The 25107-nt window shown below is 38.1% G+C and overlaps 1 protein-coding gene across 1 annotated transcript; it reads left to right on the forward strand.

The window, feature by feature from the left end:
- Nucleotides 1-931: 931 nt before the first annotated feature.
- Nucleotides 932-1938, forward strand: LOC107796123 (cell wall / vacuolar inhibitor of fructosidase 1-like). Its single transcript, XM_016618857.2, has one exon. The coding sequence runs from the start codon at nucleotides 1051-1053 to the stop codon at nucleotides 1567-1569; it is 519 nt and encodes a 172-aa protein (XP_016474343.1). The 5' UTR covers nucleotides 932-1050; the 3' UTR covers nucleotides 1570-1938.
- The last annotated feature ends 23169 nt before the right edge of the window (nucleotides 1939-25107 follow it).

Here is a 25107-nt window from a genome sequence, read left to right on the forward strand (position 1 = left end):
CTTATTTTATTGTTTGTTCTTCGTTCCTAATTGGATTCAGACCAAGGCTTCGATCGAAGGTAAAACTACTATTCAATATGAGTTCGAGCCGGACCGTGACATTATAATTGGTTTGATTGTTCATTTTGTCTTTAACTCGTTTATCTAATATTATTGATTATTTGTGTTGAATCAATCCACATATCCTTAAAACCGCGTATAAATTTAATTGTTATCCGTTTTAAGGATAAACATCATGTATCTATTCGTTTACTCGAATAAATTTTTAACCTCCCACCCCCACCCCCACCCCCTTTTTTTTTCAAGTTACTGCATAAGCTTTAATATAGGTAATTGTTCGTGATACATGGAATTAGTAAGCTAATAAGAAATGAAACAAATTATATCTTCTACTACGATATATTGAAATATATTTATAGTGTACAAATTCTTTATACATGAATATATGTGTAATTCGCATCATTTGTCACGAATTATCATTAGTAGAATTCAGTGAGTATACCATCTCAAGAAGCAGATCTAAAGACTTACACTCACTAATATTATACACTCTATCATAGTGGATGAGGATTTAATACCTGATACATGTGTGGAAAAAAAAAAACAGTTTAGTGCACTAAGTTCCGACTATACGCGGAGTTCGAAGAAGAGTCGGACCACAAGGGTCTATTGTATACAACAACAATAATAATAATTCAGTAAAATCTCACTAATGAGGTCTGGGAAGAGTATTATGTACACAGACTTTACCCTATCCCGAAGGAATGGAGAAATTGTTTCCAAAAAGAACCTCGCCAAAAGATTCAATTTAATATACATATATTTCAAATTAAAGATAATGTGTATACTTTGATTCCCACCTATTAATTTAAAATCTTAAATATTCATCCTTTTGGTCGCTATCCCTATAAATATCTCAACAAAAAGTAGTAGCTTTACTTCATTAGTTGTTTGTGCTTCGCTAGTCATCTACTCAAAACCAAACACCTTTCCTTTCTCCTCTCCTCCTATTATATCTTTCATCTTCAATAACACCACTCTCAAAAAAAAATGAGAAACTTATTCCCCATATTTATGCTAATCACCAATCTGGCATTCAACAACGACAACAACAATAATAATCTCATCAACTCGACCTGCAGAGCCACCCCTAACTACCCACTTTGTCTCACTACCCTTCAATCCGATCCGCGTACCTCCGAGGCCGAGGGGGCGGACCTCACCACTCTCGGCCTCGTCATGGTAGATGCGGTAAAATTAAAGTCCATTGAACTAATGGAAAATTTTAAAAAACTCGAAAAATCGAACCCCGAGTTAAGACTACCTCTTAGCCAATGTTACATAGTGTATTATGCTGTTCTTCATGCTGATGTAACTGTTGCTGTTGAAGCTTTAAAAAGAGGTGTCCCTAAATTTGCTGAAAATGGAATGGTTGATGTTGCTGTAGAAGCAGAAACTTGTGAGTTTAGTTTTAAGTATAATGGATTGGTTTCTCCAGTTTCTGATGTGAATAGGGAGATTATTGAACTCTCTTCTGTGGCTAAATCCATTATTAGAATGCTATTGTGAGGATATTGAGGGAAGCCTTGGGCGTAATGTCACGGGTTCGAGGCGTGTAAATAGCCTTCTGCAGTAACACAGTACTAAGACTGTGTACAATTGACCCTTGTGGTCAAGCTCTTTTCCGGACCTCGTGCATATCGAAAGTTTAGTAAACCGGTCTGCTTTTTTATTAAGAAAATACAAGGTCTTGGTTATGTTAGTTTATTAGTGCTGTAATAGGATTTTTATATTCCTGTCTTTTTTATTTCATTTGGGTGCTTGTGTGTATATGTGAAAATGAGTGTGAATTATGTCAAACATAAACATAGATTAGAAATTACTCCTGCATAATTATGTACAGGTTTTTTATGTTTAAGTGTATTTATCTCTTTTCTTTGGGTGTGGGTGTAAGCGAATGTGGTCTTTATTATACATAAATAGAGATTTAGAATTTAAGAGAAGAAATTGGAGCAACAGTAAAGTAGTCTTTATGTTATCTATAGGTTAAAAGTTCGGGTCGTGGAATCAGCCACCGATACTTCTATTAGGGTAAGTTACCTACATCTCGCTATCCGCCCAAGATCCAAGATAAAGTAATTTTATTACTATTTATTTATTATTTAATTTCATAAATATCATTAAATATATTCTTAAATTAAGGATTTGATATAGTTGGTCGTGATAGTGCAGTGATTCTATCCCTCCCCTACGTTTTCTTTTTCCTTCCACCCCCAAAAAGCAAAAGGCAGGAATTAATTATTAGTTAACAGATATATCCCTCGAGGTATGGTCACCTTGCATGAACGCAGGATATACTAGTGCACCGAGCCGCCATTTTCAGAGGAATTTAGTGAAATTTTATATACATCGACTATGTAAAAATATATATAATTAATAAGTAACCTGAAATAAAAGTATAGGCTACTATTACAACAAATTATAAATACGCTAGTAGTATAAATATTACTTGCATTATTATCGGTATATATAAGCTAATTAAATCGTTTCAAATATTATTAATTAACGTAGAGAATTGTGTCTGTTCAAGTGTTTACTTATGGTTTTAACATTTTACACTTATTTGTTTAGAGAGGAAGAAATAAAAGGGGAAAGAAAAGAAAGGGAATGATGGCATATGAGAATAAGATATGGTGAATTGCATCGTCTTAAAACTATATACACGATATATTCTTTGATTGTGCGCCACTTATTTTGTCAATGTTTCAACTAATAAAAAGAAAGTAAAAATATTGGAACTTATCGTCACAACAGAACATTAAATACTCTATTGAGCCCTGTCTCAAAGGTTTGGACCTAATTCATATCTTATGTTGCTAAAAATAGTACGGGCTAGCCAGTTTTCGGATTAGTAATTAAAAAATAGCGAGCATTTGTAAAGTCACTGAAAAATAATCATAGTTTTGTTGAAACACGAAAAAATGCAGCATAATATGTTGGATTATGGAGCTCCTGCATATAAACTTCCAGCATAATATGCGGGATTATGGAGCTTTTGCATATAAATTTCCAGTATATTATGATGGAATTCCAGCATATTATGTTGCAAGTTCATATGTAAAAAATTCGAACTCCAACATATTATGTTGGAATATTTCCGAATTTTTAAGAGTGTTTTTGTTCAGATTTTATCTTTACATGAAAAGTGATTAAATTTCGATTACTTTTGAAATATTGGCTATTTTTCAATTATCAGTTATAAATATGACTATTTCTGTTTTTTCCCTCATGTTTTGGCTTAATCATTTAGTAGTCAAAGTCCACCGGTCTGATTAATCTGGATTCGTGCCAGTGAGTCAAGATAAAATATTCGCTACTGGAAGTTTTCATCCTTAGGGTTCAAACCCGAAACCTGTAATTAAAAATAAAGGAACCAACCATCCTACATGCTAAAAATAATTAATTTCAGCCTGTAGTTTAAAATTAATGCTCCTTAAAATTCATTATTGCTTTCTGATGATGGTTTGGCTGGTGCGTGCACATAAAGGAAAATATTATACGTGGTGATGGTTTGCTTTCACTTCTTTTTTCCTTTTCTTGAAAGAGAATCTAAGTGTGCGTTTGGACATCAGAATTGTAAAATTTAAAAAGAGGATGAAATTTTTTTTCAAAGTGAAAATGGTATTTGAAATTTAGAGTTGTGTTTGGACATGAATGTAATTTTAGATTGTTTTTGAAGTCTTGTAAGTGATTTGAGTGAAAATTTTGAAAAACAGTTTTTTGAAGTTTTTTCAAATTTTTGAAAAATTTCAAAATGCATCTTCAAGTGAAAGTTGGAAATTTTATGAACAAACGCTGATTTCGAAAAAAAGTGACTTTTTTTTTGGAAAAAAAAAAAAATTCTTATGTCCAAACGGGCTCAATCACTTTCGATATCCAATTAAGGAGAAAAAACAGATGAAATTCCAATTAATTGTGTAGGTATTCCATAATTTTATCCACCAAAATGGATGATGAAAAAAATTATTTAATATTTTTGTCTCTGTTACGATTTGAATTCTATCAACAAAAATTATGTTAGCATGTAGTTAGTCATCAAAACTTAAACCGATCTTTATTTTATTTTCTTCAAATTTAATTGTCAATATGTTTTGTGTCATTTCAACTTTATGTAGGATGTCTCCACGAATAATACTAAACCTTCTAGGAATAGGATTTACAAAAATCTTCCCCAATCTTTTTCTTTTCCAATGTTTTTCCTCTAGTAAAAGTAATATGATTAAACAAAATAATATTAAAAATCAAAACCTCAAACACAGACAATAAAATAATAACAATTTGAGATGTTAAATTAATATTTGCTGAATCTACCAAATTTCACGATTCCTTATAAAGGGCCAGGGAGGGGATAAGAGCTTAATATTATTGAAATTTATGCGCACTCAGATGTTAATCACATCAAATCAATAAATGCAAAATATATTATGTTTATATGATGATATATTTTTAATTTAGAGTTTTTACTGCTAAGATTAAATTATTTGATTTAAATATCTGATTGTCGGTAAATATTAAACATGTGATAGTATCTCATTGTATAAATGTGAAACGAATATCCTGTATTTAAGATATGAAAATTGTGAAGGAGAGCCTTGAAATAATGGTAAAATTTCTCCGTGTGATCTATAGGTTATGAGTTCGAACAGTAAAATCAGCCCTAAAAGTATAACCCTTTCTTGAATCCTGTATGAACACGGGATGTTTTCTATTCGTCTTCTTCCTTTAGGACTGTCTGTAAAGTGGAAGTGGCGTTTAGATAAATATGATTCGTATATAGTTTTAGACTAAATAAATCTCCAATGAGCACATTTTTTTTTTTGGTAAGTTAAAATATTAAAATGCATATCATAATGTCTATAGTTATTTTATTAGGTAATCATGGTTATGCTTTAAGGTTCTGTAGTAAATATGGAAAAGTTAGAAGAAAAGCAAAACGGGTGTTGTCATTTTGCCTAAAGATGAATGATGATCTGTACCCCATTATCTCCAAAAAGAAAGAAAAAAAGGAGAACAAGAATATTAGTATGTATAAAAAAATAGAAGCATATTCTTATCTTTAAACTTTAAACTAAGAGAATAAGGAAGTTTGCAATTGTAGTACTTGAAATACCAACAAATTGCGGTTTTGGGCATTGTGATACCTAATTAAGTATATTTTTTACCTTCAACTAATTGAAATGTGTGTATATGCTTCTTGTGCTTGTGAATCTTCACAATTTTGGATGAAATTATTAACATTTCAACCATTATAATTATTCATTTGTTGTGTTAAATTTATATTGTTACTCTACCATTTAGGGTAATATTGTTTTAAAAATATTACAAATACGATATATTTCTACATTAGGAGGTTCTTTGACCAAAAAAATATAAATCTTGGTTCAAATAATTAAATTTGTATAAACAAGCTAAGGGTTAATCTTAGCTAACAATAATATTCTTATCTTAGTTTTGAAAAGAGAAACTAATGTCATACAGATTTGGATGAACAGTGGTAATATCGTATAATAAATGTTCTATAAATCAGTAGCAGTAATGTAACATTCAATAATAATGAACAATAATAAATGACATTTAAGTAAATAAGAGGAATGATTCACTCTACAAAGGATGAAATAAGTGGATCTTTCCCCTGACAACGAATGATAGACAGATCCTTGAATATTCGAGTTATTCTTGGATCTAATGGAATAATCTCGACCAAAATCTTAGAGAAAAAGGTGATGTTTGTATGCTAGTAAGTGAGTACCGAATCTTTTAGTCAAAGTGTCTTTTTTACAATGAATCTCACATGTCCCTGTCATTGTCTCTTTTTCTATTTATATGGGACATATTCCTAAGAAACTCTAATAAAACAAATACAAAGAATATCTATTAGAATATTATTTTTAGTATCCTATCTTGAAAACTAGCCATTACAGCTCTGTCAGCAATATCCGACCCCGACCTCGATCTCAACCCTTGCTGAAAACTCGACTACGGCTCACGTGGACGTTTCAACCACAAACTTTGCTGCTTCTTCAGCCATTCGTCCAAAGATGACTTGGGAACTCTTCCCTTAGTATTATCTTGGCATAAATACTCTAATGACAGATTTTTACCCATACAGTTAGTCCCTCCATTTATTGAGGCTAGCTTCAAGCGGGTTCGGTTAGCGAATGTTATTTGCCGTGGTCGAAGCAATCGAACGAGCTGTGCAGGTTGTGATGGGTACGACGAACTGGCATTGTGGCCCTATGTGGGCCATTTATTTCGAAACACTTCGATTTTCCGGTTGGCTTGTTGGAGTTATGTTGTCCACGAATTAAGATGGCGTCATGACGCCGTGCGTCATCATGACACATATCCCGATGCATTTCTTCGTTTTACGTGCGACCCTTGATTGATCCTGCCATTTTGGTTCCGGTGCCAGGTAATGATGAACTGATTTCGGTTCTCGTGGCCAGGTTCTTATAAATAGAGATGTTAGGGTGTGATTTTGAAGTTTCAAGTTTTTTGTTCCGAAACCCCGTATCCCTTTCTTTCTCTTCCCTAGCTTTACACCTTTCTTCTTTGCTCCAATGATTCTCGTCGTTCCCAATCCTTTATTGTTTGATACTTCTCCTTCATCTGGTAAAGCATGTCTAACATACCTTCTGAATCCAGTGAGGGGAGTGAAGCGATCCCTTTACCGATGTTGTTTCCCCCTTACGAGGAGAATGCTCCTGCTGCCGTCGAGGATGGAAGCTTCTCTTTGGTGGAGGAGATAGTTCCTCGCAACCCTGATATAAGGTTTGACTTCTCCAAATCACCTGATGTCGACCCTGGAGCCTTTCGGTCAGTAATGGCGAAGAAGGAATTGGGAGAGCTTAGGGCTAAGTTCGCCATTCCCAATCAACTCGAATTAATTCCGGCTGGGTGGGATACGATGCAAGTCCACCGCCCAGGTAATGCACCTTTTACACCTACCCCTTCCAAGTCGGCTATACTCTCCCTCTCCTTTCGCTGGTGGAGAAATTTTATCGTTATTATAGCGTTTTTCCGGCTCAGCTCGCATCATACTTTTACAAACTCATAATGATGCTCACCAAAGTTGCCGAACCGGCCTAGGTCGAACTCACACTTCGACATTTAATACACATGTTTGCCCCTAGCTTTTATAGGGGGACACTGTTGAATCTTCGCCAACGAGGAGGCAAGTTCTTGGTGGTGAAGATGGATGACAAAGCTAACTGCCAAATTTGGTTCAACTTCTTCTACGTCAAAACCGAGGACGTGGTGGACAATGACGACGATTTTCCTAAGGTTTGGAATTTTACTCGTAAGTACCTAGTTTCATTGTTTGTAGGTATCTGACTTTTCTTCCTTGCTTGGTTTGTGGGCTTTGACCTCTGGTTCTTTTCTCGTGTAGCTAAAAACTCGCCTCCTTCTTTGGTCGATGACTTTTCTGACTGGGTTGGTCGGCTTCTTCCTCATATCGTAGGGATCCGTGAGTGGCCGGGCTTCTTCAAGAGATTTGTTGGGCCTGTTCTCCCTTCGGCTGGTAAGTCCCTTTTATTATCTAAGTCTTGGTTACTTTCCATTTTGCTTACCTTTGCTTATCTTCCCCTTTCTCTGTTTTTTTCTTAGCTTCGACCAGGGGATCTTTGAAGAGGTCGAAAGCCCCCGTACCTTCGTTCGGAAAGAGAAAAGTTACCGTGTCGTCAGCTTCAGCCCCATCCTCGGCTGCAACCCCTTCTATTCGTGCTCTAGTCTCTTCATCGACTGTGGCTGCTTTTACACGTGCCCCAGTCCCTCATGTTGCAATGTTCAGACCTATTCCTTCTTCGACTGTGGGAGCTTCAGTTGTGGAAACCTCAGCTTCTCCATTATACCGTCTTATAGATAAAGACGGCGAGATTGTTTCTAGCTAGGGGGATTTGATGCCCCATAAGAGGAGATCTGCAGATGCAGGCGCCTTGGCCGTTGACTTGATGGTGGGTGATTTTTTGCAGCACGAGACGGCGACCGTTATCATCGAGGACGACGTCAAGCTGAGATCCAATATTCCGATATTGGCGGAGGCCGACGTGGGTGCATCTCTTCCTTCTGTGGTAGAAGAGGAAAAAGGGACAGCCACCAATGTTCTTGATACTTCGCGGCAAGAGAAGTCATCAACTTCCCGACCAGCTATTGATACTTCCTTAATAGCCAATAAGAAAGTCAAAGTCTATACCGGGGAGGGCTACGAGTTAGGCTCTGACATTGATACGGGCGACTTGAAGATGATGGAGGAAGGGTTTACCCAACTTGAGATAAGATTGAAGGGGTCTACGAGGACCATTGCGATCCCTATGGATTGTCATTTGCTGAAGAATACGGAGGACGTGGTCCCCGACCTCATCCCCCTTTGTTCCGAGATAGAGGGCAAGACCCTTAATGAGTTGGATGTCGTTACTTTGTCGAGGAGCATTTCTAGTCTTGCCCTTAGAGTGAGTGTTAATTTTTTTTGTTCTTCTTCTATTTTTTTCTTTGTTTTTTGGGGCATTTTCGTTTTTGACTTCTATTTTTGTGATTGCAGATGATGATTTTGGAGATTGAGGGCGTCCGAAGGGAGGAGAGGCGTAGGGAAATTTTGTAAGGTTGAAAAACAAATACTTTGAGTATCGAAGCAAGTACCGAGAGTTTCGCCGGTGACTTGATGAAGGTGGCGACATGCAAGCCCTTTGCAACGAGTTGAAGAGAAGGACGATGACCTAGTAAAATCCATTGAGAAGTGTAGCATCCTCGAGAGGACGTTGAGGAGTAAGGAAGAAGAGCTTGATATTAACAGGGGTGTGGAGGCCTAATGGGGTGATCTTCAAGCACAAGTGATCGAACTGCGCAGGAAATTGGAAGAATGTCGGTTTCAGCTAGAGGGCCTCACTGGTGTAGTTGCTAAGAAGAAGAGTGAGTTGAGAAAGAGGAATCCACCCTTTTGGATGCTCAGAGGAAGTCGAAGATATTTGAGTTGGCGAATAGGACCCTCTGGACCGAGCGGGAGAATGATCAATCTATGGTGATAGCTAAGAAAGGTCGACTAGAGATGAGGATCGGGGAGCTGGAAAAGGATAAAGTCATCTTTCATGACCGGGTGGCCGTTTTGGAAGCTGAGAAGGACCAACTGATTGCGCAACCATCTTTTTATCGTACTTCGAAATTATACAACGAATGGATTCACGCCGAGGCTCAGTTGGATGTGTTTCGGGAATTGCATAAGGCGAGATCCGTTTTCGAGGTCGCCCTTGAAGTTGTTCGCGTTAAGGCTCGTGAAGCCCGAATCACTTGAGGGTATGATCCCACTACTCCCGAAGGCGATGAAGGAGACGATGAGGGCGTAGACCGGCTTGAAGAGGATGCCTGGTATGATACTGCTTATCTTAAGGGCGAAGGCGGCAATATTGAAGGCGATCCAGGTGGTGAGGGCATCAATGGCCAAGGTGGTAAAGGTACTGAAGATCATGGCGTCGATCAGTAGTTTTGTTTTTTCTTTGTAATATTTATGTGTTTTTTTGTCGGCGTCTTCATGAGCCATTGTAAAATTGTTATAAGTATGGAATGCCAAGATTGTTTCATGCATTTCCTTCCTTTCATGTGATTTACTTTTTGAACTTTTATGTTTTTAATTCTATTGTTTGCCTGTTTCGCTCTTTCCTTTGTTGGTATTGTTTTTTAGTTGGCCATGGCGTTGGAACCAAGCCGACTATGCGTTATTTTTTTGTTTTCTGTGTTGAGAAGCGGTCGAAGGCCGATATGTGTTTGTTTGATCGTAATTGATCATGACCTTTCGCCAAAATGCGGCTTAGGGTCAATAGATGTTTGTTCGAGTGGGGTCAATCATAACCTTTTATTAGTTTTGCAGCCGAAGGCCGATAGGTGTTTGTTCGAACAGGGTCAAATGTAACCTTTTGCTAGTTTTGCGGATGAAGGCCAATAGGTATTTGTTCGAACAGGGTCGAACGTAACCTTTTGCTAGTTTTACGACTGAAGGCTACTAGGTGTTTGTTCGAGCAGGGTCGAACGTGAGCTTTTGTTAGAATTGTAGCCGAGGGCCGATAGGTGTTCGTTTGAATGAGGTCGAACATAAGCTTTTGTTAGAATTGCGATCGAGGGCGGATAGGTATTCGTTCGAACGAGGTTGAACATAACCTTAACATGTAGAAGGCGTATTGATAAGCATAAATTTCTTATTGCTTTAATATTGCTGCTTTGGTTACTTACTTGGAGAAATTTACAGATTTTTTGGGTGTTTGCTGGAATTCCAGTCCCAGTCCAAGTCTATCTAGTCCCTTCATTAGTTGACCTGGACAATATTAAGAGGTCAAGCAGTAAAATAGCAATTATGACCCTGCCTTCACACGCTTTGACTTGAAGTGTTCCCTTCATCGCCTCGTTAAAAACCTCCTTGAGAAAACCCAACTGGGACAATACTCAAGTAAGGGAAAAAAGAGTACGACTTGGGGGATGCCTTTTCTCTTAGAAGTTGAAGTATTTGAGGTGGTTGATATTCCAGTTGTTTGGTAGTAGCTTTACTTCCATTGTTTGTAGTTTGAATGAACCCTTATTTGCTTTTGCTGTGATTTTGTGCGCACCGTCCCAATTTGTTCCCATCTTGCCTTTCCTGGGATCTTTGATCTCTTGAGTTTTAGCTTTTAGTACGTCGTCCCCGGCTTTGAGCGGCTTGACATTTTCTTTCTTGTTTTAATAGCGTTCTGCTTGTTATTTTTGGGCAACCATTCTTATATAGGCCATATCTCTTTATTCGTCTACTTCGTCAGGTCCATGCCTCCTGCTCTCGTCGTTACTCGTACCGCTCTCGTGGGAGTAAATTAGGTTAGGTTCTCCGATCTAGATTCGTATTACTACCTAGATCCCATAGACCAAAGAGCAGGGCGTCTCCCCTGTGCTCGTTTTCAGAGTGGTTCTGTAGGCCCAAAATACTTATGGTAGTATTTCCGGCCATAGTCCATTGGCATCTTCGAGCTTCTTTTCATGATGTTTAGTATCGACTTGTTAGAGGAATCTGCTTGTCCATTACCCGCGGGGTGATGCAGGGTCGAGAGTATCCCTTTGACATGCCATTTTTCGAAGAATTCAGTGGTTTTCTTTCCTGTGAACTGGGGTCCATTGTCGCCTGATTTCTTTTTGAAGGCCAAACTAGCAGATGATATTTTTCGATATAAAGGTGATTACATCTTGTTCTCGTATTTGGGCGAATGCCCCTGCTTCCACCCACTTAGAGAAATAGTCAGTTAAAACCAAAAGGAATATTATTACCTTACCTTGTTGAGAGGGGCCCCACGATGTCCATTCCCTATTTGATGAATGGACAAGGTGAGGTGACCGAGTGGAGATGTTCACCTGCTTGGTGAATCATTGGGCATACTTTTGGCATTGTTTGCATCTTTTTCCGAAGTCTGCAGCCTTCTTTTTCATGGTGGGCCAGTAATATCCTTCCCATATGAGGTATCTAACCAGTTCTCGATTGCCGGAATGAGCCCCGCAATGTCCTTCGTGAACTTTTTCAAGGACTCACCGAGTTTGGTTCGGGCCCAGGCACTTCGCTAAAGGGTCACCGTAAGTTCTCTTATATAGGTCGTTGTGGAGGATACTGTATCTGGCCGCTTGCATTCTCAGATTCTTGGCATCTTTTTTATCGCTGGGAGTGTGTCCTCCTGCAAGTATGTGATAATACGATTGCACCATTCCTAAGACTTTTGGAGCTTCAAGTTTACAGCTCAATGCACTCAAGTTCTGCATATTATTTTGAGAAGTCAAAGATGGGATCCAATGGTATTAGAAGGAATAAGAACTGATGTTATATATGCTTTCTAATATATGTCTTCATTCAGTGGTATTAACACGTTTACATGTCCATCGTGGAGGAGGCACCGCAAAGCAGGCATGTGGTTTATTTTGCAGGATACACTATTTATTACAACTTATCTTGAGCAAATTGTATCATTACTAAGGCTCGTTTGTGGTCCAAGGTGCAGGCATATTTGGGTTTGGGAAAGTAGCTTACATCATATATATGGTCTAGGTTTCTCATTGCATTGGTATTCTTCCTGGATTGGTCAACTCCAGAATTTGGTGGTGTTGTTTGGAGTTTCACATTTTCCTTGTCCGTTGGAACGAAAAACTTGGCGCCTGGTGAGAGCATTAAAGATGCTACATTGAGTTTTTGCACTTGGCTTGTGGATATACACATCATCCTATATGGGGAGTTGGCTATAAGATCATGTGTAATAGTTAGCATTTATCTTTTTATTAGATTTAGCTTAGCATTTTTGAGATTTTGTTGGACAAATTGTAAACATTGGATCCTTGTTTCTGATTCTTATTTATATACTCGCCACTAGGAAGTTTTCCTAGTAGTATATTTGCTAAAAAAAAGCTGTCCAAACTTCCCTCCAAACACAAGACCTCTGGGTCCTATACACCGATGGCACATCCAACACGTCGGGGTCTAAACTGGGACTCGTACTCGAAGTACCAACAAGAGAAGTAATTCGTCAGTCCATAAGGTGCCCGAATATGACTAACAACGAGGCTGAGTATGAGGCCGTAATTGCAGGTTTAAGAATGGCACTGAAGTATGGAGCAAAACGATTGAAACGATGTTGTGATTCCTACCTCGTAGTCAACCAAGTCACAGGGACATTCCAAATCAAGGAACAAAGATTGCAAAAATACTAGACCAAAATCTGCAAGTTGTTGCCTGAATTCAACAAACGCCAGCTCGACCAAATCTCACGAGCACAGAATGTCGAGGCAAACAACCTCACTAAACTAGCCGCAATTACCAAAAGCATCACAACCGGAGACAAAAAATGTGGTCATCTCCTAAACTCATCACTAGACCAAGTCGAGGTAAGAAGCATAAACTTACTCCTTACAAGCAATATCATATATAAGTGTGTAAAGCACAACCCAACAAATAGCCAACATCATGCTATCCTTCCATTTAACATAGAACCAGTTGCATATTGCCTGCATTACAAACCAATCCCAAGTATTGCCATAGTATCTCCAGGTTGGGCATGTAACCATGCCAATACTACTGGAAAATACCATAACAGCACCTAGATCATCAATAGTAAACAACAAACAGCTGTTGGATTTCTGCTTGACTGTACTATTTGAGTCTTCAAAAACCAGTGTTATAAGAGGGTAAGAATAAAGCTGTAAGTCTGACCTTTTTCCCAGCTTATCACAATGTAACATATACCAGGAGTTTGGATTAAAGACTGTGAATCCTTATGATTTCATTTATATAAAAACCAACTGCCTGCTTTTATGAATTGTTCTATACACCCCTAGTTCACTACTAGATTGAGCATGATAACATACTAATACCACTGGAAAATGACCTAGTAATATACAGAAACAAATACTAACTAGACATTAAGCAACATCTAACAATGAAATAACATACCTATTCATCAATCTGGAGCTTTCCTTTTAGCAACCCTAATCCTAAGATTATGGACTTGTGACTTGTAAAGATTAATTAGTCTTCTTCCTGCACTAGGCAGTTCAGAGAAGGAATGAAACTGAATTGCACTTACAAAAAAAACACAAGGTTAGACAAAATATTTGCCACAGTGTTGCCCTCCCTTAACACATGCTGGAATATCACATTGACATGCTCCTTCATCTCCTTAATACTATTCACCTCAGCCACAACACACCATGGAGGATCCCATTCCCCATCTATAATCTTCCACATCAAAAGTGAAGCAGTCTCCATAATAAAAGGATGTAAGTCATGTTCTACAGAGTAATGTAGCCCATCTCTGATTGCCCTAGCCTCAGCTACTATGTTAGTTGTTTCCTCCAATTATTGTGCCCTAGCATACACCAAATCTCCTGCACTATCCCTTACATAAAAACCTAAAGAACTAGGTGATAACTAGGGATTGATACATTTTATACTCCTTCTTACTTAAGTTTTGATTAGAAATGTGTACAAAATAGTCCGAAAGGCTCATAAGTTGTGCTTGATTGCAGGTTTGATCAACAAGGTGACAAGATGTCAAAGATCAGCTCAAAAAGGAGTGAAACTTGCACAAGTACCAAGACAAGATAAAGCTCAGGCAAAATAGGGCCAGTGCGGCCGCACACCATTCTGTGCGGTCCGCACAAGTGAGGTTCAGAGAGGCTGTTATTCAGGAAAAAAAGGCAATACGGCCGCACGAGGTTTTGTGCGGTCCGCACTGGGATCAATGCGGTCGCACTAGATTTAGTGCGGTCCGTAGGGAGAAGGATCAGAGAGTTGCCAATTCCAAGATTGAAGCCCAATGTGGTCCGCACTCCATTTCACGCGGACCGCACTAGAAGCCACCGCGACTGCACTCGATTTTGTGCGGTCCGCATTGCCTAAGTTCAGAGCTGGATATTCAAGTTAAGAGCCTTAGTGCGGCCGCACGTGATTTTGAGCGGTCTGCACTAGCCCCGCAGGGGTATTTTTGTCCAGATTTTTTAGCTTAATATAAATAGCTTCTTTTCCCATTTTTAGGTCATCAGATAGTTTTGTACACTGGCTGCGCTCGTGACTTCGAATATTTTAGCTATTTTGAGTAATTTTAGCTTCATTTTCAGCATTGAATCTTCAAGTTTAATTTAGCAATTAATTAATATGAGTTTTTCTTTTTCTATTTTTTTTGTTTTCTTCTCTAATTATGAGTAGCTAGACCATAAGCTAGGGTTGTGGCTCAACCCTAGTATGGGTAATTGATGGGTCTTGTGTTTTGATGCTTGATTGTCTATGGGTGTTTGATATTTGGACTAATTTTATGTTTAATTGCTGAATTAGTGGTTGCAAACACTAGTTTGTGTTTAGTTGACTTTGGCTCTTCTTGAGAAAGAGAGCCTAAGTCTCTGAAATTGGTCCAACAAGAAATTGGAGCGTACTCAAGAGATTGATAGCCCCAATTAAAGGGTTAAACCTAGAGATAGTAATACCCGACTTGAACCTTGATTGCTTGTACAAATTTGCATACCCAATTGGTCTTGAAAAAGTCAATTCGAGCAAAATCACTCGAACTACCGAGAGGTGCAGAGTGAGTAGAAGCGTGCAATGGTTATATCATACTCCCCAAATATGAAAATTATATCTTAGACTCAAGTACCCGTCAATTGACCACCTAGGCGAAAGTCACTACCCTAGTGCCTTTTAATCATTTGAATAACTTGCAATAGTTTAATCCTAGCTTATTTTAGTTTAATTGATCATTGTAGTTCTATACAATTAGAAGTAAAACAAAACCCAAAATGTTTAGAAGTGCAATTAAGAGCAAATACACAACTCCACTTTAGATAGACACCCGACTCCAACTTCTAGCTCCCTGTAGAAATCGATCCCAACCTTAATCGGGTAAAAGCTGCTTCAATCTCTCTCGCTACTCAATAGTAGTGTAGGGTTGGTTTTTATCACTACGATCAGGGTTACCTCTTGAAGCCCCATATGTACTGCACTTGTACCAGCCATTGTATGGAAGTTGCCATATTACTCTTTTGGCCACAATAATAGGCTTGTACTCCTCCAAGTATCTGATTATATTCGGCTAAAGAAAAGGCATGTGAGGCAGCCAGTTATACCTAGTCTTGGCTAAGAAGTGCAGTGTCTTATTGATCTTATGAATAACCCTATGAACTGACATTGATACTCCATTCTTGTTGGTGTTTCTCATTTTCCAAAGCTCCTAGGTGATAATTGCAAGAGTTGTTTGATATAGAGGCTTTAACTTTGGACAAAAATTAGGCATTATTTTTGTGCTGAAGTCGACTACGAAGTCAGCGAGCACTTGCGACTTTATCATTGTTTGCGGCTGATATGTGATATCATGCTCACTCAGCTCGATGGCCTATTTGGCCAGCCTTCCCAATAGCTCGGGTTTATATAAAATGCTTCTTATGGGAAAATTTGTGACGACTGAGATGGGGTGACATTGGAAATATGGTCTAAGCTTTCGTGAAGCTACGACTAAGGCCAAAGCAAATTTTTTGAGGTGTGGGTACCTCGTCTCGTCATTGATGAGTGTTTTGCTAATTTAATAGATAGGAGACTGTGTACCTTTGTTTTCTTGAATTAAGTTTACACTTACGTCTACCTCAGATACGACCAGATAGACGAGGAGACACTCCTCCAGCTCAGGTTTTGAAAGCAAAGGCAACGATGATAAGTATGCCTTTAGTTATCGCAGAGCCTAGATGCACTCAGAAGGCATATTTACCGAGGCTACATCGAACACACACTTCTCCGGGTTCGGCTTCATTCCGTACCGTTTAAGTATGTCGAAAGTTTCTTTTAGATGATCAATGTGATCCTCTTCCATTTTTGACTTTACTAGTATGTCGTCTATATATACTTCTATTATTTTACCGAGCTGATCTTTGAACATATTTGTTATCGACCTTTGATAAGTAGCCCATGTATTCATTAGTCCGAAAGGCATGACCCTGTCGCAATATGTTCCTTGGTGGGTGATGAACGTGCTTTTTTTACTGATCTTCCTCTTCCATGAGGATCTGATTATAGCTTGAGTAGGCATTCATGAAACTTAGTAGTTCATGCCCGGCTATTGCGTCGATGAGTTGGTCGATATGAGGCAACGAGAATGAGTCCTTTGGACATGCTTTGTTCAAATATGTGAAATCCACGCAAATCCGCCATTTTCCATTCTTCTTTTTAACCATTGCTATGTTGGCGACCCATTTTGGGTACTTCGATTCCCTGATGGAACCATTTTCTAACAGTTTTTCCACCTCATCGCACACTGCATCATTAATTATGGAGTTGAATTTACGCCTGACCTGTCTCACTGGTGGGTAAATATGTTGACATTTAATTTTTGTGTGGCGATTTCCTTCGATATGCCTGGTATATCTGCATGGCTGAAAACAAATAGATATGCGTCAGCTTTTAAGAATTGACTGAATTTACCTGGTTCTTGATGTTTGCAACCGATATAGGCCTTCTTGCTATGGTCATTGTGGTCCAGTTGGACAGGGTCGAGGTCTTCTATGGTCGATCCTGCAGATTCGATCATGTCGGGGTCTTTGATGCTGCCCCCAGTCTCATTGTGCACCGAACTCGACCCTACTGATTTCTATGCCTCTGTAGCACCCCAAATTTTTTTTGAAGTGCTTAAGCTCTATTAAGAAAGTTGATGTGCACTAATTACATTATTTTGTGTGTAGGCAAGGACTATTAATATGATGAATGTTAATTTGATATGATAATAAGTGTACGAGGCATATTATAAGTGATTTGGGGTCTAAGGAGAGCCCTAAGTCCAAGTCAAGTTGGAAATTACATGATAGACTAAAGTTTCAAATGAGTACGCACAAGACCTAACTTTGGACAATCATATATATATATATATATATATATATATATAGAGAGAGAGAGAGAGAGAGAGAGAGAGAAAGAGATATTAGTTATGTGATGGACAACCTATCAAATGAAAGATCTTAGAGTCTAGTTTCTAACTCTTCAAACCATTCGTCAGTAAGACATTCCTACAAGAAGTTATGATCAAATTAGTAAAGGCTGGCAGTGAGGTACTGTCATAGAATCCGAGTCCACATTCGAGCTTGGAGGAGGGGTGAACTGGGTACGCGAAGTGTCCGGGGCAACATCCGAAATCTAGAAATTTGGGCCTATAAGTACAATATCGGGGGAAGAGAATATTTTGAGTATTGGGGGTTAGGGTTCTTGAGGTGAAAAGGCAATTTTAATCTCAAATCAACCCCAACCAACTAAGGTAAGTTGTTAATGATATTTTGGGTTGATTCTTACTCAATATACATGAGTTCTAATATCATTCTTGCATCCAAATACTAGATTTCATCATCAGATCCTCAAAAATACAAAAATCATCAAATTTGTGATTTTTCAAGATTGATCTACTAGAGGTAATTCCAATGCTTCAAACTCGTTTATTATGAGTAGTTAGAAGTATTTGAAGCATTTATTACAAGTTTTAATGGCTGAAAGATTGGATTGTAAAACTCTAGTTCATGGAATGAATAGTACTTTTGAGAAAATAAGAGAGAAGATGACTAGTAATCTTGGTGATGAAGTTGATGAATACAATGAATCTATGGAATTATTTTTTAGCAAAAGTTGGAAGTGATCAACTAAGTAATCACCTGAATTGTATATATTGCAAGTGTTGATCATGGAAGACGATGAATAGTAACTTGGTGACATTGGACAATTGATGTAGTATCATTAATAACTTCGAATGGGTATTAAAATATAAGAATGAAGTTGAATGAGCTAGCATGTGGCTCTATTCGGAGATTTGAGTTGTTGGAGGATTGTAGCCAACTTATGAGCCATAAATGGATATTGATCAATTTTTAGGTCATACTTTGATGTGATTAGGATATCTAATTGTAGATATCGACTTATTGGTGATGCTTAAGCATTTTAATCAACACTGGAACGATAGAAGAGGATTGAAAGCTTGTGAATGTTAATAAAACAAAAGCGAGGTAAGTTGATTAGAACTTACTCTTCTTGAGGGATTTTCCCTAAAAGTATGTTTCGAGTTAATTCTAAAGATGTTTGCAAATGTGCTTTCGTGCTTGTGGGGACAAACAAGTACATATGTCTCCATGTAGTAAAATATTATGTTGCATATGCAGTGTCATATTGTTTTTTTATATAATTTTATTTTAAATCTTGTTGGTAAAATAATTCTCACGGTAAATGTTATAAGTTTTATAAAAATATATGTATTGATAAGAGTATACATACTTGAGTGCTAAAGATAAGTTTTCATGGAAAGTATTTATTTTGAAAATTGATAAGTATAATAGCACTTGTAGTATCTTTTAATGATTGATGTTAAATTGCCAAAGGCTTTAACATGTAAAAGGTTATTTATTTAGTTTTTGTTCAAATGGTTTAGATTTTCTTTTAATGCTATGATTTGATAAACATAGATCCTTTGAGGCTACTATACTATGAATTAAATTTTGAAGTATCAAATATTTTTTGAGTTACTTATGTTAACCGAGATTGACTCCGGATATATTGTATTCGCCGTTATGAAACTACACGTGTTGGTGTAGGCGTAGATGACCACTTTGTGGTATAGACTACGGCAGAGTGCTCTCCTTCAAGAGGGTACTATTTTGTGCTATTGTTAGCATGGATGAGTCAATTCTTACGGCAATACAATGAGACGACCTAAACAAGTAGGGTATATGATACTTGTCTCTAGGTATATAACCTAGTTGACCTTTTTATGTTGGTGATGGTATAGTACCCCGGTGAAAGGTAAGGATAATTTATTTATGTTTAGGCCTAAGGAGCCGAAAGTTATTTCAATGAGTTAAAGCAAATGGAAATGATTTTGTATGATTTTATCCAAAAAGCTTGGATTGATATAAATATTTTAAAAGTTTATATTGTGGGTTATATTTCACTTGGCTTTTATTTAAAATGACAAGTATCATGAATTGATAAAATTGCTTATCATTTTATATCAAATATTGGTGTATTATTTTTATAAAGTTTGTCCCAAGAACTTAAGTTAGAGAGAGTCTATGACACTTATTAAGTACCGATGTGGTGTACTCAGCCCTTAGGGGGGCCCTCCTGGGCCCTGCTTACTTTACACGTTTAAGGATGAGGTATGATACGTGACATGCGGACAGGGCTAGGATGACTCTCTTCCTGAGGTATATGGTGAGGTACCACTCCTATTTCGTGGTAGCTTTCATGTTGCTTTCTTAATTTATGCTAGTCGGGTATTAGCCCAAGTATTTAATTCTATTCTTTGGTATAGAGGATATATAGATAGTTGTAAAAAGTTATAGTAATGGGGTTGTACACGACATACATGAATATATATTTATTTTACTTAGTCTCATTGTTATTATCATGAAAGACATTTTATGTAATTTTGAATTGGAAAATATTTTATCATTTAACTTGAAAATGTATATGATTTGAAAGGAGCTTCCACAGAAAAATCGATTTTCATGCATATGATTTGGGTGCATCACATGGTTTGGTTCGCTCGGTACGTTTTTGGGTCGTGATAGCCTCTTTTTTTGTCCTTTCTTTGTTGGGTGGTCGTGCTATCTAAGCCGATGCGGTAGCACTCCTGAGATGTACGTTGCTCTACTCATATGCTGAATATTCCCCATAGAGTTGGTAATTTGATGACTTGGTATAAGCTGGAGGGGACGACTTTCATGGGGTGTATCCATGGTCGTCCCACTCTGGCGTTGTATGCGGTATCCTGGTCCATGATGTGGATTGTTGTTTCTAGATTTACACCGCCGGCCAAATGGGGAGTGTGATTTCCCCGGATATCCGTTCAACTGCATTGTTAAAAATCAGTTAGCGTGATGCATCACGGTAGTATCTTATCTTCGAGTTTATTTAGGTAAGTACTCGGGGATGGATAATGCACACACCTCTCCCTTCATCTACCATAATGCGTTTAACATCGGTATTTAAAATTTGTAAAATAATAACGAGGGCATCATTGTGAGGAAAAGTCAAACCGTTGGCATCTGACTTGTCGAAGATGATACTTTCTTTGAGTTCGTCGTAGCATTCGCGGGTGATAGATCGCTTGAGTTTGTAGGTAGTAGTGAACTTTACATTGTTGATGGAGGCGTCATCATCGCCACCAATGATCATGTTGATGGTACGAGCTGGTGAGGGTGGCATAGGCGGTCCTTGGTGTTTGCATCCTCTAGCGAAATTGGTTCTCCCACTATCGCTTAGTAGCTCTTTAAGGTATCCTTGTCGTAACATGTTCATGATTTCATTACTCAGGGCGATGCAATCTTCAGTTTTGTGCCCTCGTTCCTGGTGGAAATCATAGAGGGCGTCAGACTTTCTAGTGTTTCGGTCCGATCTCATCTTTGGCGGCCACTTCACTTTGGCCCGAGCTTCTCTAGGGCGTAGAGTATCCCTGTAGGTGACACACAAAAATTGTGAGCAGATAATGTCATGACCCGGATTCCCCACCTTTGGGAGTCGCGATGGCGCCTACTCGTGAAAGCTAGGAAAGCCAACCATTACGGTTTTACACATTAACATTCAACCTAAACAGTTATAAACAGTAAGTATAGCTACACAAATGAAAGCGCGGAAGAATTAAAATAAATCCAAATACTTCATTACATGTCTACCCACGAATTTGGTGTCACTAATTCACGAACGATTAAGATTTTTACTATAAATACAAGTCTGGAAAGAAAAGTACAACTGTTCTCGAAATGAAAAGAGACAGTAGAAAAGCTAAACAGTGAAGGGGGACTTTAGGCTTTGCGGACGCCATCAGATCTACCTTGGTCTTTCTGGACAGAAGGCAGCTACCTCAGCTACTCACCGGGTCCGATACCGAAATCTGCACAAAATAGTGCAGAGTGTAGTATCAGTACAACCGACCCCATGTACTGAGTAAGTGTCGAGTCTAACCTCAGCGAAGTAGTGACGAGGCTAGGACACGACTATCAAATAAACCTATGCAGTTAAATCATATACAAACAGAATCATTATAACAGGAATCAACACAATAAAGTGGGAAAGGGACATGCTGCGAGGAATAACAGATTCTAACAATAAGCCAACAAAGAAACATTAATAACGAAGCATAATGAGCATCACATTTAAATCAAGAAGATAATGAAATGGTAACACGTGTACGACATCACCCGTCATGCTTTTACTCTCATCCTCACCATATGAAACAACAGAAATGGCACGGCATCACCCTTCGTGCATTACCTCTCATAATCATGGCACGACATCACCCTTCGTGCATTATTCCTCACAATATCGGCACAACATCAACCTTCATGCATTAACTCTCAAATCATGTCACGGTATCACCCTTCATGCATTAACACTCATAATATCGGCACGACATCACCCTTCGTGCATTACACTCACTCACAATATCATGCACGACATCACCCTTCGTGTTTTACACTCTTCCTCAACCAAATAATAGAACACAATATGTCTAATCAAGGGAATCAACAATATCAACAATAACATCCCGGCAAAGGAATCAACAATATCAACAATTACATCCCGGCAAGGGATTCAACTATACCCAATATCATTTTCGATAATTACTTTACAAAAATGAAACTGAACTTGTGCCAATTCTCAACACTAATCAAATACCAAGAAAACTTTCATAAGCTTTGTTCAACATTAATAGTCATCAATTTAAGCATGATCGATACATAATAGAGTCACAAAAATCATGATATAAGACTCACGGGCATGCTTAAAACCAACGTATAGATACTCGTCACCACACCTATACGCTGTACTCGATACTAACACATAGCAAATAGACCACAACTCTATTCCCTCAAGCTAAGGTTAGGCCAAACACTTACCTCGATTCCACAGACAAATTAAGCCTCAACTACCACTTTACCTCTCGGTTCCACTTCCAATTTGCTTGAATCTAGTCACAATGTACTTAATAACATTAATATATGCTAAATAAACCAATTCTAATGCATGAAAATAGGTTTCCATTATTTTTCCCAAAAAGTCAAAAATCGACCTCGGGCCCGCTTGGTCAAAACCCGAAGTTCGAACCAAATCCCGATCACTCATTCTCTCACGAACCCAAAGTTTGAAAATCCTAAGTTCTACCCAAAAACACCCAATTTCCCATGAAAAACCCTTGATTTTGAAATGAAATTATGTAAAAAGATGTTATAGATTGAAGAAAATAAGTTAGAAATCGTTTACCTATGATTTAGGGAAGAACTCTCGTCAAGAAAATCGCCTATGGGATGTTTAGGTTTGAAAAAGTTGGAAAATGAAGAAGAATCCCATCAAAAATCCCACTTAACTGGTCTTAGATGTCGCAATTGCGAACCCTTTGGAATCCTGTCATCTTTGCAATTGCGAAGGAAAATGTCGCATTTGCGATGGGCTGTCTTCGCAATTCCCACCCAGTGTTCGCATTTACGAAGAAGTCCTGCCCAGGCTTGGTTCGCATTTGCGACACTGTGGTCGCATTTTCCAAACCTGAGAACTTCGCATTTGCGAAGCCTAATCTCACAATTGCGAGATCAGAAGCATGTTACACAACTACAACATACCAGCAATTCTCCTAAGTCCAAATTCACTCTGTGGCCTATCCAAAACTCACTCGAGCCCTCATGACTCCAAACCAATCATGCACGCAAATCTAAAAACATCATATGGACATGCTCGACGATCAAATCATTAAAATAACATCAACAACTACGAATTTAACCTCAAATTCATGAAATACCTTAAGAACATCAAAATTTTCATTTTCTTAACTATAGGTCCGATTTATATCGAACCAATTCCGATTCTTACTAAATTTCACAGATTCAACTTAATTATTATTTTAAACCTGTACCGGGCTCCGGAACCAACATATTGGCCCAATACAGTAAAGAACATGCATAATTTCATTTCAAAAAGTCTTTATATTTTCTAGCAAACAAGTTTCTTTAAAAAAATCTTTTCTCGAGCTTAGGACCTCGGAATTCGATTTCAGACATACGACCAAGTCCTATATTTTCCTATGGACCCTACGAGACCGTCCGATAACGGGTCCGGGTTCGTTTACCCAGAATGTTGACCAAAGTCAACTTTAACCAATTTTTATGACCAAATTCATTAGTTTTCCTAAAATTTCATATAAAAGCTTTTCGGAAAGGTGCCCGGACTGTGCACACAAATCGAGGTGAGACAAAAAGAGGTTTTCAAGGCCTTGGGACACAGTTTTGACTTCTTAAAAAGAGATAACCTTTAGGGTCATCATATTCTCCACCTCTAAAATAACCATTTGTCCTCGAACGGACATAGAAAAGTACCTGAGTCGGTGAAGAGATGAGTGTGAGCACATGATTTTTGCTTCACAAAAACTACTCCAAAAGAAATCAAAAAATAAAACAAAATTCTCTTGATGTACAATTTTTTTAGGATTTACGTGGCAATTTTGGATAATTATTTGTGTTTTGTCCGTAAATGTTTACCTTGTTGTAGTTAATTGAAAAATACGAAAACAAAAATATAAAAATACATGTTGTATGCATATTTAGGATTTAATTATGCATTTAGGAATTAATTAAAATCGTCAGTTTGCTCTATAAAAGAAAATCACAAAAATATGCATTTTATTTTATCTGTTGTCATTGTGTGATTTTATTTTAAGGTTTTAATTTGTGTGTTAATTGTGGTAAATATTAATAAATATTTGTGTAGTGTTATTTTTTATTTTTTATTTATTTTTTACAATTTAATTAGGAATTGTTAATTAAAAGAAGAAAATGAAAAGAGTTAAAATATATGGCCAATCAGATCTGGGCCAAAAATTTAGACCCAAAAATCAGGCCCAAACATTCCAAAAGACCCGGTCAAATCCAGTCCACCTGCAATTAATCCAAATGACGCCGTATTGACGTCTCAAATTTGAGCCCTTTATTTGTTTCAATCAAACGGTCCAGTTCAGCCCATGCATAATTGAAACGATGCCGTTTTAGGTGTGTTTGATCAGGACCGTTCAATGCTTTTGATCTGATGGCTCCCAGGCCTTCCTTCATGACCCGACCCACTTCCATCTGAGACCGACCCAAACCCCTAAACAAAACAGCATCGTTCCCTTAAGTGAAGAGATCCTGGCCATCAATCTCACCTGATCCAACGGCCAGGATCCATTCCCCCTTTTGTATATAAGCCCTCAATCTCACACCATGCCCCAAACCAAACACCCCGCCCCCCGTCTTCCTGTTAATCATCGTCTCTGAAGATGATGCCCCCCCAAAAAAAACCTAGCCGCCCTAACTCCCCTTCGCCTGAAACCCGGCGGCAACGACGTCGCCGGCCACCAAAATAACACCCCTGAACCTCCTAACCACCCCTAATCCAAATCCAGTATCCGTTTGTTTCGAATCATCACCAACCTTCTCGAATCTTCAATCGAAGAGTTCGTCTGAAAACTCCACCTGTTCCGATGACCACCAAATTAACACCACAGCATCCCCTGACCACCCTCATCA

Source organism: Nicotiana tabacum, chromosome 20, assembly GCF_000715075.1.
Source record: "Nicotiana tabacum cultivar K326 chromosome 20, ASM71507v2, whole genome shotgun sequence".
Lineage (NCBI taxonomy): Eukaryota > Viridiplantae > Streptophyta > Magnoliopsida > Solanales > Solanaceae > Nicotiana > Nicotiana tabacum.

What these genes read in the sequence shown, in the direction of transcription:
- LOC107796123 (XM_016618857.2), top strand. Translation starts at nt 1,051, where the DNA reads ATGAGAAACTTATTCCCCATATTTATGCTAATCACCAATCTGGCATTC.